The sequence below is a fragment of the Psammomys obesus genome, unplaced genomic scaffold (assembly GCF_907164565.1).
Source record: "Psammomys obesus unplaced genomic scaffold, mPsaObe1.curated_primary_1811, whole genome shotgun sequence".
NCBI lineage: Eukaryota > Metazoa > Chordata > Mammalia > Rodentia > Muridae > Psammomys > Psammomys obesus.
In genome coordinates this window covers 30460085-30477103 of record NW_026585504.1, presented here as the reverse complement: position 1 = coordinate 30477103, position 17019 = coordinate 30460085, and the positions used below count along the sequence as shown (strand labels likewise).

The following is a 17019-nucleotide window of genomic DNA, read 5'->3' as shown; positions in this document are numbered from 1 at the left end:
TCTTTAAAAGAAGATTTAAAAAAAAATCATGCTTTAGAAATTAAGTGTCTGTGTCTGTGTGTCTGTGTGTGGTAGGTCATGGGATGCAGGTGTCCTCGGAGACCAGAAGAAGGTGTCAGATGCTGCAGAGCTGGAGTCACAGGTGGCTGTGACTTACCAGTGTGGGTGTTGGGAGCCAGCTCCCATCCTCTGCAAAAGCAATACACATTCCCAACTGCTGGGCCATCTCTCCAGCTCCATTAAAAAACAAAACAAAACAACATTTTAGGTAAAGTTTATACTTTGAAATTTAGAGAGATGGTTATCCGGTAAGAGTGCTTGCTGCTCTTGTATGAGACCAGTTCAGTTCTTAGTACCCACGTGGGTGGGGTACTACATGCCTGTAGGTCCACTGACCCTGATACCCTCTTCTTGCTTCCATAGGGCAGCCCCTCCCACACAAATACACATGCACACATACAAATGAACAAACAATCAAAAGAAATTCTTGAAAGGAACGAGGCATGACCATATGTACCTGTGACCCCAGGGCAAGGGGCAGGGGATGGCTGAGGCTCGCTGGCTAGCCGGCATAATAGGAAAACAGTGAGTTCCAAGGGAGAGACTCCATGCTGGGAGAAGGGTGTGTACATGGTGGAGGGTGCTCTGAGAAGAACACAGGTACACTTGGGTGCAGGGACCTACACACACACACGTACAAACACACATGCACACACACATACACCGTTCACAGCGAGCATGTGCAAAAAACACAAAAGGCAGAAAGAATTAATTTTAGGGTTCTTTTTCCTTTCTGCTTTAGTTTGATGCTCAGTTTTCTACCTGCTGTATGCATTAGGAGGAATTAAATTCAAAGCCAAAAATGGTTTAATGATCTACTTAGCCTGTTAAGAGTGATCAGTTTAGGGAGTCTTTTTAAACACAACGCATCCTTTTATCATGAGTGTGTACTCTTAGAAAATGGCTACTAATTAGGTCACAGCCACTCAGCATCCTGGCTGATGCACTGAACAGGATGTTCGGAATTGTTGCTGGGAAACACGGCAGTCTCAAACTTTGCAGTGCTCTCTCCTCTGCAGGTCCAACAGCTCTAGCTATACGGGAATTTTTTTCTCTCTAATACTTATTATTAAATTGTTTTCATATAATATGTTTTGTTCATATTCTTCCCCCTGCAGCTCCTTCCAATTCACCCAACTTCATTCTCTCTCTCGCTCTCTCTCTCAAGACAAACAAAACCCCACCAAGAATGAAGATCAAAACAAACAAGCAAAAAACCCATTACAACAAAAAATCTCCAAAATAAAACAAAAAGCACACATAAAAAACCTCAGCATCCATTTTGTGTTGGCCAACCACTCCTGGGCCTGAGGCCTGCCTGGAGTGTGATTGCTACAACCAGTGACACTCACTGGATAAAAATGACTTTCCCTTTCCTGGCAGGTACCAGTTGCAAACAGCTTTCTGGTTAAGGGTGGGACTGTGTCTACTTTCCCTTCCCAGTACTGAGATTTCATCTGGCTTGAACCTCATGCCTGCTGTTGTTTTCTCTGTGAGCTCCTATGTGGAACAGTCCTAGTGTGTCTGGAAGACACTGTTTCATAGGAATCAATTCTGGCTCTTACACTCTTTCTGTTTCCTCTTCTGGAGAGATCCCTAAGCCTTGAGGGGGGGGGGGGTTGATAAAGACATTGTACTTGGGGTTGAGTGCTCCAATGACTCTCCCTCACTGTACATTGTCCAGTCATGGGTTTCTGTGTTAATTATCATTTGCTGAGGGAAGAAACTTCTCTGACGTTCAGTGATGCTGTGATCTGCATCCTAGCCTGGTGTGGCTGCGGTTGGTCCCTCGTAGAGAATGGTTCTGTGGGTCAGTGGGAGTCACAAGTGAATGGAGATGTCCTAGAAGAAAGGGCTGAAAGGGGCAATGAGGAAGAACTATGGGGGCCCTGGGGACAAACCAAGAGGCAATCCCTAGGGGATGGAGGTGGGCTGGAAGGAGGCTATGAGAATTTTGCAACAACCCAGGCTGCCTTCCATCCTGTGGCTAAGATTTGCTTGTGTAGCACAGTTCACCTGCTTATTTGTGTATTTATTCTTTTATTTTTGTATGCAGGATTTTCCTTTGGGATTCTAAAGTAGTCAGCATTTGGTAAATTCAAAATTAAATTAATTTCCCTGTTTGTTTGTTTCTTTTCTTTTTTCCATAGCTTTGAGTTTTCTTAACCTGGCAGAAAGGACTGGCTATTTTGGCCTAGTTTGAGAGCTCCAGACCCAGGAGGCAGAATGGCACATTTCCAGTCAGGAGACAGGCTTCACTGCTGGGCTAGTGGGTTCGCTTGCCAGGAGTGCCTTGACATTTTTGGAAAATGAATGCATTGTTTTGAACTATTACTCATTTCTTTCTCTTCTTTATTTGCTGATCCTTTTATTTATAGGTGAACTTTCTACAGAAGGATTCCTCTGAGAAATGACATCTGGTCTCTCACAGAGGTTCGGAAATACAGAACATGTCTTATGTGAGATCAGCTATATGGCAAGGAAGGGTGTATTCAGAGACCATGTTGCATGATAGTTAAAAGCAGCAGCCCGGAAGGGTGACAAACTATGGAACTAGTCTGAGGCCCAGTTTCTTTTTGTGTGAAAGAGGGATAATGACTGAAAACCATGGACATTCAACTAGACGGTACACATAAAATGGGCAGAATAAAACTTGATCTGTACTGTGCAGGCAAGAGAGGTTAACTACTTTTCACAAATGACAAAAACGCTCAAGAAGAGACAAGACAGAGATAGTCCTTAGTCCAGAGTCTAAATTCTTACAATTATGTTCTATGTGAGCATTTTTCCTAAAGAAACTTACAATGTTTTTTGAGATAACACATATTTTTCAAAGAAAATCACACACACACATACACACATATGCACATAGACATGCACCCATGCACGGGCTCACACACATCTGTGAACACACATCTGTAAAGTGTGAGCGATCTATTAGTTTAGGTAGTTTACTGACCTGACCCTCTAAAGGTAATGGATAGGGCTGAAAGTTATGTTACATGGCTAAAAATAGGCTGTCTTTTTTTTTTTTTTTTAATGACTACGGGGAAACTTCTGGCCTACTTCCTCCTAACTGTAAAAGTGCCTCTGCCCAGAACGTTATTAATGCTTACTTAACTGATGAACCCACATCTCTCAGTGGTTTGCGTAGAAGAAAATGTCCCCCAAACTAAGCAAGCTTCTAGGAATGATGTTCTTGGCCTCTCAGGGGTGGACGGTTGAAAACATAAAACTTAGGCTGATTTCTGTAAAGCTAGGTTTCTCATTTATTTAATTAATTTATTTGTGTGTGTGTGTGTGTGTGTGTATGTGTGTGTGTGTGTGGTATGTGTGTGTATGTGTGTTCCAGTGTGTATGGGCCCATGGCCCATGGGCCTGTGGAGGCCCAAGGTTGATGTGGGAAATTGTTCTCTATTACTCTCACTGAGGCAGGATCTCTCAGTGAAACCCATAGCTCACTGCCATGGTGAGTCTTGCTAGCCAGCTTGTTTTTGGGATCCTTTGTTTCCACCTTCCGAATCACAAGCAAGCTCTCATGCCTACCTGGCATGTATATATTCTGGGGTTTTAGAATCTTTTCTTCCCAGTTGTGTGGTAAGTACTTTTTAACTGCTGCGCCATTTCTCCAGTTACTCCACCTTATTTTTTTGAGGCAGGGTCTCTCCTTGAACTTAAGTCGTATCTTTTCAGCCAGGCTTGCTGGCCAGTGACCTCCAGGACTGAGGTCACAGGCATTGCAGCCATGCTTGACGTTAACACAGGTGTTTGAGGATCCAACTCAGGACCCCTTGTTTGCACAGCAGATGCTCTCACTCACCAAGCCGTCTCCCTAGCCCAGAGATATTTCATATATATGAATATATATTATATATTTCGTATTTATATTCAATATATTTATATTTCATTTACATTGAATATATTTATATTTACATTGAATATATATATATATTTCACATATACATATATAAAAGTCTCTGTTAGGAGAGTTTAACAGAAAAGCGAAGACGTAACATGAAAATATGCGGTCACAGAGTCTAGAATTTTGTGAAGTGAAAATCTCAAACTGTTTTATGTAAAAGAAACAGATGATCAGTATCATGAATAAGAAGGACAAGTGGGCTGGGGACAGAGCTCAGCGGCGGAGTGCCAGGTCCTTAAGAAAAGGGATGAGCAACACCGTCAGCGCAACATTAGATTCCCACCGAGGAAGATCATCAGAGATTCAAATTACCTGTTTTAAATTGGCCAATTTAAAAAGCCCATCTTAAGCACTTATGTCAAACAATAATTAATCTCAAAAGGGAAAACCTCTTCTTTCCTTCAAATCAGCATGGTATATTTAAAAAATAAATGCCCTATTCAAATCACTACTTCTCAAATTGTAAGTTTCTCCAGTATTTGAATTATTAATCTTGTTATAGAGAAATTAACTTGTAATTAAAGAAATATCTAGGGGAATGGGAAAGAAGTATTATTATTATTTTTTAAACCTGCGATTTCATCAAGACGCTTTGAAATTGTGAGGCAGGGAGAGCTGTGTGCATCTCAGCCTCCAGCATGGAATCGTTCACGTGAGCTCATGGGTGCAAAGCCAGGTTCAGCGTGCCTCCATCTTGAAGGCAGGCTCCGGGTAGTTCCTCCCACTCTGGAGAAACCCCATGGGACTTAATGCAGGAGTGTTTGTCGTCTAGACCCGTCACTAAGCCGGGGCCTGTGCTCTTTCTCATGTATCAGCTCTCACTGCTGGACATCTCGTTGTTTTCTATGGCTCACTAAGGAGGTATGAAATTAGGAACAAACCCAAATTTTCAAAACTGTTGTAGATTAAAAGCAGCCAGTGCTCCCTCAACTCTAATGCATTGCTAAGTTCTAACCACGTTTCTACTAGTAAGGGTGAGGGAATTAAGACTGTTTACAATCGCCCTTGAATTTTAGGTCAACAGTACACTATAGGACAGCACAATTCAGAAATCACAATCACTCTCGCGTGCTCCAAGTAGCTTACTTTGCAAAAGAGGAAAACAAATAAACAGAAACCACTCTCCCACCTCCTACGCTCTCCCCACAACATAGAAATCCCCAAACAGACTGGAACACTATAGGATGCTATGTCTCCTGGCTCTCTGGGGAAAGCTTTTCACTCACCCGGGGCCACCAGACACTTACGTCATATCCGCTGTTTCGGATTCCACGCCGGGGTCGTTCCCGTGTGACCAGAAGGTCCATTTCAGTTTCTCCCGGACTCGGGCTATTCAGAGATTGCCGGCTTCGGTAGACAGAACTCTTCATCTGTTGCCTGAAGAAAATCCAACAACTGTTAGGATGCAGCAAATGCCCTGACAGATGGAGTTCTCCACCGATCCAAACCTCCAGGCAACGATAGGGGGTTTGGATTGGCCTCGGGATCTCAGAACTGATGGTACCCGCTCCTTGGCCATCAGAGGAATGGGGGGGCAAGGTACCCCACCCTCCTGCACCACCCTAGATGCTGTAACTATTTGGCTGAATTATGTGTTCTTTCATATCAAATTAGGCAACTACAATCAATTAGAGCAGTGCAACCTCATCTAAAATTTTGCTGAGAGCAAGGCCAGGGGTTCTCTGTTGACCCTCGAGGACAGCTAACTCTGCGGAACAAACTTGCATTTGCTGGCTTTGTTGACTCAGCAGCCTCTGGTTCCTATTTCATCTTTTAGACTTCAGGCATGGACTCCTACAATGCGTTAGTAGATGAAGCCGGTGTAGAATTGGCCACTTTTAATGCTATGATCACTGATCTATTTCCTTTCTACAGGTACCATATAGATTCTCTCCTTGGTAATGACCATAAGCCTGGAGTCGACTTGGGGCTTATTCAGCTAGCCAGCCAACCAGTCACCAGTTTTTAAGTTTTGTAAAAGTTCTATTTATTTATTTATTTATTTATTTATTTATTTATTTATTTATTTATTTATTTAGTCTTCCCCAAGTACCTAGTATGTGCTAAGTACCTGGAGCTGAGCATCCATGGCTCTGGTACTCCCACTGTTGGCATCCTGATGGGAGACACAGCTGGCATGGTAACTTCAAGAGTGATTAGTGTCATTAGGGGGGAAAAAAAAAGAGGACTGGAGAGGTGGCTCATTCAGTAAAGTGTTTGTCTTGCAAATATGAGGACTTGTGTTTAAGTCCCAGAGCAACATCATCAACATCATCATCATCATCATCATCATCATCATCATCATCATCATCATCATCAGTAGCAGCAGAAACAGCAGCATGCCAGGTGCAGGCTTGTAATGCCACGCTGGGGAGGCAGAGGCAGAAGGATCTTTGGGATTCACAGGCTAGCCAGTCTAGCCTTCTTGACAAGTTCGAGGCCAATGACAGACCTTGTCTCAACAGTATATGAATAGTGAAGGATGGTAGCCAGGGCATGGAATGCACACACACGAGCATAAGCACACACACACACACACACACACACACACACACACACACACACACAAATAAAAATAAGAGGCTAAGACAGAGGGTAACTAGAATGGTAGGAAGAGGTCCTTCAGCTGAGTTTTAATCAATGCAGCCCCTGAAGTGTGCACAAAGCCTGCTTGTAGGCTTGTTCAAGTGCAAGAACAAGAGTAGCGTGTTCAAGGTGTTAACTCAGCTACTTGTCAAAAATTCACACATTTGCCACCGTCTTGTTTCTGCTTGTCACTGGAGGAATCTATCTACAGAGGGGACAGAAAACAGCCACATAAAGAGATGCTGCCAAGTTCCTTTTCCTCCCACAAGCAGCAACTCCTATCATCTGGAGTGAGGCTCAGCTGGAGTGAGGCTCATTAAAGACAGACGACCGCCATGGGATTCTGCAGAATAACTAAGAAACTAAAATCCTCCTTCACCCAGCAGCAAAATAACCTGTGCCTCCAGACCATCTTCAGAGAACTTCTGAGCATGATCTATTGCATGTTTCAGTTTAACGATTCTAGATATTTGTGGCTGGGGGTAAAGACTATTCCCAGTAGCTGTGGGGGGTGGTCAGAGACTGGCGCACACACACACCTTATTTTATGAACGGCAATCAGTTGGTGACAGCATTCAGTCACACACAGTCCAGCAAGAACTTCAAGGCAAGGTTCCATCCATCCTAGCACTTATCCATAAACACAACAGACACTCTTAGATCTCCTCCACCACCGTGAGAAGCCACACCTATGTTAAGAGAATCTATTTGTTCTTTTTGCTTGCCTGGTCCCATGATGCTTACCCTCTTGGTAGGTATAGCATGATGCTTCTTGGGGGACCACCTTTCCTGCAGAGGTAGGCAAAGCAGATTCCAAAGAATTCTCACCCTTGACTTAATTATAACTATGTTTTTTTAAAAAACAAAACAAAACAAAACAAAAAACAAAAAACAAAACCCATATTCAGTCACTGTCAATTAGCCCATTAAGAAAAGATTTACTAATAAGCGTGCCGGTAAACTAAGCTGGAACACTGGCAATCAATGTTAGGTTACTTCATAGGTGTTAGATATATACTAATAAGGAACATGAATATGTTAAGAGCTTAGAGCTGGAGCATTATAATGGCTGACTTTGTCAGCAGCGCTGGGAATAGAACCCAGGGCTTTGTGCATACTAGGCAAGTGTTAGCCCTCAGCTTGGGATCAGAAAGACTTAACACATTTCAGTGATCTGACTTCCAGTGTGTGTGCCTGGTGTATGGCTGTCTACTTGGGGATGAATCAGGCTGTCATTTAAAGAGATTCTTACTTTAGTCATCATTCCTATGAGGCTCTTATTTTGCTGTAGTTTCTAGCATGTCAATCTGAGTCGCCCCACCCCCGACAATATTGCTAGAGGGTGGGTTATGGTGTGTTTTACTTGCCCTGTAAGATCTTTTGACATCTAACAGAGTCTAAGAAAGTAGTTTGGGTATTGTAATCTATGGAACCCTGGAGTTCTGTGGAGACGGTACAGTCCACCAGGAAGGGGAAGGAGGAGGATGTCAGGCTTCTGTCAGAGCAACTCTGAATAGGTTACTGAATAGTTTACTGCCTTGTGTTGGCCCCATGGATGCATGATCTATGAGGATTTCTGTACACATGGTTTATTTTTCAAAGTGGCTCTGGAAACTACCAGAGCTGAGAACTGGGGAGATAGAGAAGAAAGTATAAAAGTCAACAGAGGCGTAAGAAGGAGCTGATCAGTATTTAGGGTGTCTAGGGCTCAGACTCACTGGGAAAGTGTGTGTGTGGGTGTTTTAATTATTATTGTTCAATAGTAGGTGGATATTGGCCTAGAACTGGAGCCCCCCAGAAGATCTCTACAGGAGGTGGCTGAAGTATGGGTTCGATGGTTGGTTTCATCTGAAAAGCATGCTTGCAGATGAATCTTCGTCACTTGGCATCAGGTAATCCTGGGGTGGGTTTCACCTGCTTTATGTAAACAGGTAACCCCAAAACTAGAAGCCATGGCTATTACAACAGTGTTTCTGACACCCAGAATCCCCTGCCAGAGGTACTGAGCTAGCACTTCACTTCTAATCAAACTGTCACCGGCTGAGGGTGCTCTGCAGCACGACAGCTACGCAAACACATTCCGCTTCTTAGAAAAATCCTCGAAGGAGTCACAGAGGCTCCAGACAGCAGGAGCAAAGTCATCTGAGCAGATCAACCCAGCCACAGGCAGCAGCGGGCTCCGTCAGGCTGAGCACTTTCTGTTTCTACAAGTGTGCCCAATGTGAAGTAAGGTGTTTCAACTGATTTTGGAAAAAAGAAAAGGAACTTAGAAAACTACGTTGAGAGATTTAGGGATCAGTTAACACGAGGATCTCAGCTTTGCCTCCCCTGGCTCTTTCTTGGCTCTGAAGGGTAGTTAATGGATAGTGATTTTGTCGCTGTGCCTTGCTCCAGCTGGGTGGCTCACAGCAGCGTCTCTGAGGGTTGTGCCGATAACAGCAATTAACGGCTCACTCCAACCTGTGACCACAGATAAACAGCACGCAGCTCCGCGGAGTCAGCAGCAGAGCGTCAAGAGCTATCGCTGGGCCCGTGAGGCCTAAGCTCTCTTCCTTTTCTCTTAGGCTTCTTCACCCTCCCGCCTCTCTCCATTCCAGCCCCATCCTAGCCACAGCTTGTCACAGCTCTCTCTTTCCCAATAGTAGTGAGCGTCTGAATGGTTTTTCAAACCAATCTTAGTGCTGTCGAGACAATGGACAGCTGCTGAGATTAACCACATGCACAGAGCAGCAACAGTCCATCATGAAACCCTAGGCACCTGGCTTCAACTTGTGTTGAAGAGTCTAACAGGCCCCAGAAAAAAAAGCTTTGCTCAAAAAAGGAGGAGGGGCTTGTCTCTAGGCAAGGAAACCCAGGAAAAACACTTCTCACCTGTGTCCATCATAGACCCCTGAAGCAGAGTCCCCCAAGAGCAAAGTGCAAATTAAAGTTGCTTTCAGCCTGGTCCCTGTCGAACCCATACCTTTTCTTTCCCTCTTGCTACACCTAATAACATGGTGACATGGGCACTGTGCACCCTCTTTTGCCATGGTTTTATGCTCTCATTTGTCATACCAGCCAGCCAAGCCCCTGTGCTAAGAAAGCCCTGTCTTAGAATCACACCACGCCCCCACTCCCCCTCCCTGAACTTTTTTTTCTTCACTGTATATAAATTATGTCAGTTCAGTTTATTCCTAGGCCCTAGTTTTTTTTTTTTTCCTTTCATCCAATTCTGTTGAATGGTATTGTTTTAATTTTTTTTTTTTTAAAGCAAATATCCATTCAGGCCAGGATCTGCCCCACTCTTCTTAGCGGGTGGAACTTGCAGCTGCTGTGGCTTCTCCGGCATGTCCAAAGCCAAGGGATTGCCAAGGAGAATGTACCCTTCGAGGAGGTGGTATCAAATTATGGAAGTGCTGGAGGCGGGCAGGAAAGGAGGAGAGGCAGACAAACATTGCTGCCTTTTAGCTCTTTGTCTGGTATGGGAGGTCACTGCCTAGTTGGCCACAGAGCTTGGAGACAGGTGTCATTCTTTGAATGTTTTCCTTTTCTGAAATTCAGGTTAAAATCTGGCTGTTTCTGGAAACTTCACTCCTGGCTAACTTTCATAGTTCTAGAAGGGTCTCCAGACACCAGGGTTCCTGGGGAGAGAAGGCATCACCAGTCTTAACCAGATGTGAGCCCTGTGAGCTACAGTGATTACTGGCTTGTCAAGATCCGTGCACTGGTGCAATCGTGGCAGGAATGATGTGAGAGGAATGAAATACTTTTTAAAACTGTATTTAAAGCTCACTTCATAAGATGGGCCCCATGCCTGGTATTATTAACTGGGGTAAAAGCCCGTGGCTGCCCAGTCCTAGCCTCTAGGGGCGAACCTAGTACTGTTATTCTGCTAATTGGGAATAATAATAAATTGCTGCCTGAATTCTTTAAAAATACATTCTCATTTATTTTAATTTTATGTGTATGAGGGTTGGACCCGTGTGTATGTGCACCACTCCCAGGGGTCAGAGGGTATTAGAACCCTTGACTCCGGAGTTACAGATACTGCGAGCAGCTGTGTGGGTGCTGTGAACCGAACCCCAGGTCCTCTGGAAGAGCAGCAAGTGCTCTTAACTACTAAGCTACCTCTCTGCCCCAGATCCGTGAGTTCTTATGTTTATACTCACAGATCAGATCATCGCTCACCCCTCGTCAGAGAAGCTTCTCTTCAAAGACCAGCAACCAGTCAACAGGCAGAGAATAAGTGGCCGTGGGCGCTCACTCTAAACGGGATATCTATGCCACACCAACGTGCCTCATAGAATAAGAGTAAGGAGGGGGACAGATTGTAAGGGATGGAGGGAGCAGACATGTGCGATGAAACCGTGTTCCTAGACATGACTCACAGTTGGCTGTGACTTCATGCAGAAGACCTGTATGTACTAGATCAAGCCAGCCCAAAATCCCAGGATAGGTGGAAGAAGGGCCCATGAAGCCCCACCCTAGATAATGGGAGAGGCACTTTTCTTCAGGGATGCAGGCTACCCATGCTCCAGTGGATGGTTCCACACCCAGGCACATTCAGGATGCACCATGGATGCAGAAGATGCTGAATTTGAAAAAGAGAAAAGTAAAAGAGAACACATGAAGTTTGGAGGGAAAAAGTTGGGGGATGGGAACAAACTGGAAGAGAGGAGACGGGGTGGCTTGGATTCAAATGTACTATATGCATGTAGGAATATAAAAGAAAATATTTAATTAAAATTCATTGTTGTTTTATCAGTGTTAGGAGGTGGAACTTTTGGCCAGAGATAGGACCACAAAGTCTCAGGGGGCACAGCAATGATGTAGTGGTTTGAATGAGAATGGCTCCCGTAAGCTTATATATTTGATAGTTTGGTTTCCAGTTGGTAGAACTGTTGGGGAAGGATTGGGAGGTGGGTCCTTTTTGGAGTGTGTCACTAAGAGCAGGCTTTGAGGTTTCAAAAGCACAGGCTAGGTCCAGGATCTCTCTCTCTGTGTCTGTCTGTCCTTCTGTCTGTCTGTCTCTCTGCCTGCTGCCTTCTGCCTACAGATCAGAGTGCAAAGCACCACAGCCCCTGTTTAGCAATATGCCTGTCTACTTTCTGCCAGGATGATCGTGGACTAGCTCTCCAAAACTGTAAGCAAGATCCCAACTAAATGCTTTCTTTTATAAGAGCTGCCTAGGTCATGGCATCTCTTCACAGCAATGGAACAGTGACTAAAACAAATGGCTTCATAAAAGAGCAAGTTCGTCCCCCTCTTGCTCTTTGCCCTTCCCCCCTCCACCATATGTTAACATGGCAAGACCACCTTTACCAGATGGTAACACCTTGATCTTTCTAGCCAGAAGAGTGGTTGGAAAACACATTTCTGCCAATTATAAACCCCCCAATCTCAGGTATTTTGTAATAGAAACAAAGAACAGATGGAGAGAGAAACCACTTCAAACTACTTGGAGTAGCTCTCCCTCAGTGGGCCAGGCCCCATTAGAGCTATAGCAGCTCACATTCCAAATGCTCTTCAGGCTCATTGTCACACTTTTCGGGGGTGGTGGTATCTTCTTTTTTTTTTTTTTTTTTTTTTTTTTTTTCATCAGTCCTTAAGTTCCAGAGGGTCAACCATTAGGCTGTCTTCCACGTCAACATAAAACACGGAAGGAGTGAGTGAGTAAGAGCACACGTGGCCATGCAAGCATACATCATTTTGACTGGTGTCTGATACACAGCAGGTAACAATAAGTGTTGAATAAATGAACAGATCTACGAATGAGCCAAAGTGTGACAGGCTCTTCCTGAGGCTGAATGGAATAGAAAGGCATGAATTTGCTTTCCTGTGCAAGACCCACTAGTGTAATTGAACAATACAATGCCCTTTGATCTGGAAGTTGCATAAACTAGGTAGGTGATAATTATATTTCACCCAGCTCTGAAATAGCTACTGGCTTGAAAATATCATTAAGCTAGAGGACAATTGGGGTTGCTCGCCCCAGAAGTTTTTAAAGGGCTTCAATTTTACTCGCTTTCAGACTCATTATTGAATACACCCTTGTGGGGAACCAGATCAAAAGCCTGCAAAGATCAAAGTCCCAAGGTAAGAGCAAGGATCATGGGCACAATGCTCAAGGTGTCCTCTGCCCTTGTCGCACACGTGACATGGGGACATGAAATATATCTTCGGAGCGTGTACCTGTTTTTAGACTCTGCAAAGGGAGCACACAGTTCTGGGTCTGGGTCCAAAACATGTTCCATTTCTTTTGGGGCTTTCTCATACATCTTTTTCCTTTCTGTCAGGCCCTTGCTTGTTTCCACTGGGGGGAAGTCATAATACCCCTTCCTCTTAGCTTTCAGGCGCAGTTTGTTCCGGTAGTGCTCAATGTCTGATTTCTGCTTCAGAGCCTTGTTCACCTTGGAGGAGGGAGGGAGGGAGGGAGGGAGGGAGAGAGAGAGAGAGAGAGAGAGAGAGAGAGAGCCTCAGGTCCACACCCAAATCAGCATGGCAACAGATGAGAAACATTTTCTCCAAGGTCAGCTGACCACAAAAACCAGAGGTGAAGCACGGGAGAGCTTTTCTGTCTGTGACCAAAACCAGCCCTCATACAAAGTGGATCTGATACTCACTGAGTTATCTGACATCCTTGCGCCCCACATCTCTCCTGACTGTTAGAGGCCTATGTCTGACTGTATACTTTTAGCTGAGAACCCATACTGTTTGGTCTCTGCTCTGCTTATACTCTGTGGTTCCTCAGTGTGGGAGCCTGGCTGCCTGGCTGGTTTTTGTGTCCTGAGTCTAGCTCCAGCTCATGGCTTTCTCTGTCCACTTAGCTGGAGCTATTGGGATGAATCTCAAAGTGGATTGGCATGGATTTGGTGGGAAAGTGGAACAAATGTTCTCCTCGGGGGTGGGAGGGCTTTCCAAATGATTCACTTGCCCTGGAGATGTATTTCTGTAAACCCATGACCATGACTTTTTTGAGAGGGAGAGAGATTGTTATGAAATACTGTGTGGCTAAATGTCCTATTTTTTTTAAAATCACCTTTCACAGAATTCTCTGCAATTCATAAAGGAGAAATGTATGGCTTTATGACTTCAGCTTATGCTCCCCTCCTTACATTTAAACCAACCCTCCCTAAGAGAAGGAGAAGAAGTGTAAAGCAGCCTGTGTCATGCTCTGGGAGACCGCAGAGTATAGAGAGAACAGGTCAGGGCTCTTATCCAATCTGGGTGTCAAGAAGGCTCATTCCTTAAACTTCCCAAATGTAGAACGGATCCATTTCTGAATGGAGGAAATACTCATGTGTTCTCCCCATGTGGCAGGGGGCTGGCCCTGGAGGAAAAGGCATCTGTCCTAATTTTGGAGTCTGTTTGTATGAGGTTCACATCATTAGGCTGGGACAAAGAGACCCAGGTATGATGGCCATAAATGAGAGCCTTAATCAGGCAGACAGCCCTTATCAAAGGTAGTTAACAGTGTATTAGTGCCAACCTCAGAGGCGTGTGTGTGTGTGTGTGTGTGTGTGTGTGTGTGTGTGTGTGTGTGTGTAGGGGGGACACAGAACTGTGCCTCAGGGAAGATTACAGAGCTAAGGGGCAGAAAGGACACATTGTGACCAATTCCTTCTCACAGAAGAATGAGCAGTAATAAAAACAAAATGGCAGTACCAATGACAAGGTGTTTATATGTAAGTCATTTGCTGAGTACTTCATGTATAGTGGCCCATTTTGTTGACAGAGGTGTTAACAAAGGACCAGTTAACATTCGCCTAAGTCGCAGAGACAACGAATGGACCAGCTGGAGCTCCAATTCTGACGACACAGCTTTTGAGGTCATACTTTCTAAGTATAACACTATTTCTCGTGATGGGCTGGAGTATGCGTTAAGAGAGGAAAGCAGCACTAGGCAGGAGTTGGGGAAGCTGAACAGACGCCATCAGCATGATTCTCAGTCAGCACCTCACCCTTCCGGCTTTAGTTTCTCTGACTCAAATAAGTTGCAATAGAAGGGCTTCTTATAAGTGTAACCGAACCTCAGCCCCTCCTGCTTTAAGGCCAGCTCAGTCTTCCTGCTCAGAAAAAGAGGTCCTCCTTGCAGCAGGTCCCAGCTTAGGGAAGTGTCCCCGCTTGTCTTGAGGAAGAAATGTCTGCTGTGCATTCCTGATGCCCAGTTGTACACAGTTGCAGCAGGCACCCTGGGGTGCAATGAGAAAGGGGCTTTAGAACTTGCAAATCTCCCGCCAGCTTCAGACGACGATAGTGGGGTAGAAATGAAATGAACAAATCAACCCAACACTTTAGCACAAAGGAAAACTACGTGTGCATAGGTGCATAATGTAGATATGCACGGTGGCCCCATGTGAGCATTTGTAAAGATTCATCACTTCATTGATAACTCTTCTGCTGAAGGAAGGAGAGGGACGGCATTTTCAATCCAATTTCCTGTTCTTTGTCTGAGATAACTCTTGTCTCCTACCTACCCATCAACTGTCTACTATCTCTATCTAATATTTTTTTATAAAATCTCTCACAGATGTGACAGATGTTTAAGTCAACTAGGCTGGGTGACCAATGAGCCCTGGGGTCCACCTGTCTCTGTTCCCCCATGCTAAAATGGCAAATGCGCACTGCTGTGTCCCACTCTTATATGGGTGCTGATCCCAGGTTTACCAACGCCGCCATCTCCCCAGGAAAGTTGATTGACATTGACACCACCTAGAAAGAAAGCGGGGGAGGGGGCTATTTCAGGCTTGCTAACAGAAATCAATGTCATTTCAGAGTCTCTGGCAGCCAGTTCCCTGCCCAAATGACACGAAGTTCTCCACTTTCCTCTCAGCTCACCCTCCTCCTATTACCCCAACAACATGGATCCTAATGAAAGCCGAAATGTATAGGAGTGCAGCGTAGAAAGACTGAAGGCTAGACCCATGAGAGGTTGGGGAAAAGAGGTCTTCTGCTAATCTGCTTTCCTAATCACAGGGTTGTAGGGAGAATTTTGGTCTCTTAAAAATCCCAGTCATGTCATGTGCATATCTTTTTGTTTCAATGCCCAGCGTGGAATACGGGGTTGCTTCAGATTGTCCATAGCCATTAACTATGATTTGTCTTGTGCTTTAGGAGGGGCGTGATTTTGCCAGCTGCAGATAGTTTACGTCTGGACTTCCAGGGACTCTTGAGAGGGTACAAATGCGAGATTCCCAAGAGGGCCTGTGGCAGCTGCTGCTCCCCTTGCTGCTGCTGCTGGTCCCTGCTGCTGCTTTTGCTGCTGCTGGATGGCTGTTAGATTGCTGGTTGCTGGAATCCTGACCTTGAAGATTGGACTTGCTTCAAGGAATGTGACATCAGCAGGAAGTGGTACAAAGAGGTTTACATCCCCTTTCCCCTCTAACCTTTCCCCCCTCCCTGCCTACCTATTCTTGGGTAGTTGGAAGGAACTGGGGTAGACGAGGGTAGTAGGTATAGGAACCCAAAGTAGCCAAACAGTCCAGCTACACAGGATTTTGAAGGCTTCATTGCAGGTGGAAAACACTATGAACAAACTCACTCTGGACGATTTATTTGTATTTCACATCACTGAGGTCTGGCATGTACAGAGGTACAAACTGCCTCTACTGCCAGAGGCCACTGCGCACCCCTCCGGCAGAAGGATCAACTGAATCCCTGTGGTCCAGCTGAACTTCCCACCCAGGACATGGGCACTTACCTCACCGTTGAGCACAGCTGAGGACTCTGGGCCCCTGTCTGAGGCAGGGTGCACCACGGGCAGAGCTGACGGTTTGATAGCGATGAGCTGCACGGAGCCAGAAGATGTGTCAAAGGCATCTGCTGCCGCTTTGCCAGCACTGTCGAAGAGACCGGCTCCCTCCTCTTCATCACTTGCCGTCACTAAAGCCAGGCACAAACACATTGGTTTTTAATATGCGGGGATCTACCTCAAAATGCAGAGAAGAGAGTATGCGGCCCTGCCCACGGTTTGCTTCTGACCATGGCTTACCTTTACAGTTAAGGTTTGTGCCATTTACCCAGATATTGTACTATCAGTAAGTAGGGAGGAATTTTAAAGGTTGCATTGAAACAGAAAGGAAAAAAAAAAAAAAAAAAAAAAATTATAAAGATGGGAAAAAAAAAAAAAAAAAAAAAAAAAAAAAAAAAAAACCTTACAAAGCAGGGACAGAACAGATTTGAAAACAATAAAAAGTAAATTTGTTCTCTATGTTTATAAAAACGAGAAAAGTGAATTTGGCCAAACCTGCATCTACTCTTAAGTCTGTCCACCCCCAGAAAAACAGCCTTCAGCGCTGTTTTTGATGAAGCTATCACATTTTGTTCAATGTTAAGCGACAAGTTTTCCTGGGTCAATTAGCCGTTCTGTGGTGGTTTCTTCCTTCCTTCCTTCCTTCCTTCCTTCCTTCCTTCCTTCCTTCCTTTCTTTCTTTCTTTCTTTCTTTCTTTCTTTCTTTCTTTCTTTCTTTCTT

General features: G+C 44.8%; 1 protein-coding gene across 4 annotated transcripts in view; it reads right to left on the bottom strand.

Moving 5' to 3' along the window:
- Positions 1-17019, bottom strand: part of Kiaa1549l (KIAA1549 like) — a 242520-nt gene that overhangs the window by 41206 nt on the left and 184295 nt on the right. For all 4 annotated transcript variants that reach the window (XM_055599549.1, XM_055599552.1, XM_055599556.1 and 1 more), the window contains exons 14-16: positions 16248-16429; positions 12740-12957; positions 5230-5359 (exon numbers count right to left, since the gene is read on the bottom strand). In XM_055599549.1, coding sequence (XP_055455524.1) covers positions 5230-5359; positions 12740-12957; positions 16248-16429 — 530 coding nt within the window. The remainder of the gene's footprint in view (positions 1-5229; positions 5360-12739; positions 12958-16247; positions 16430-17019) is intronic.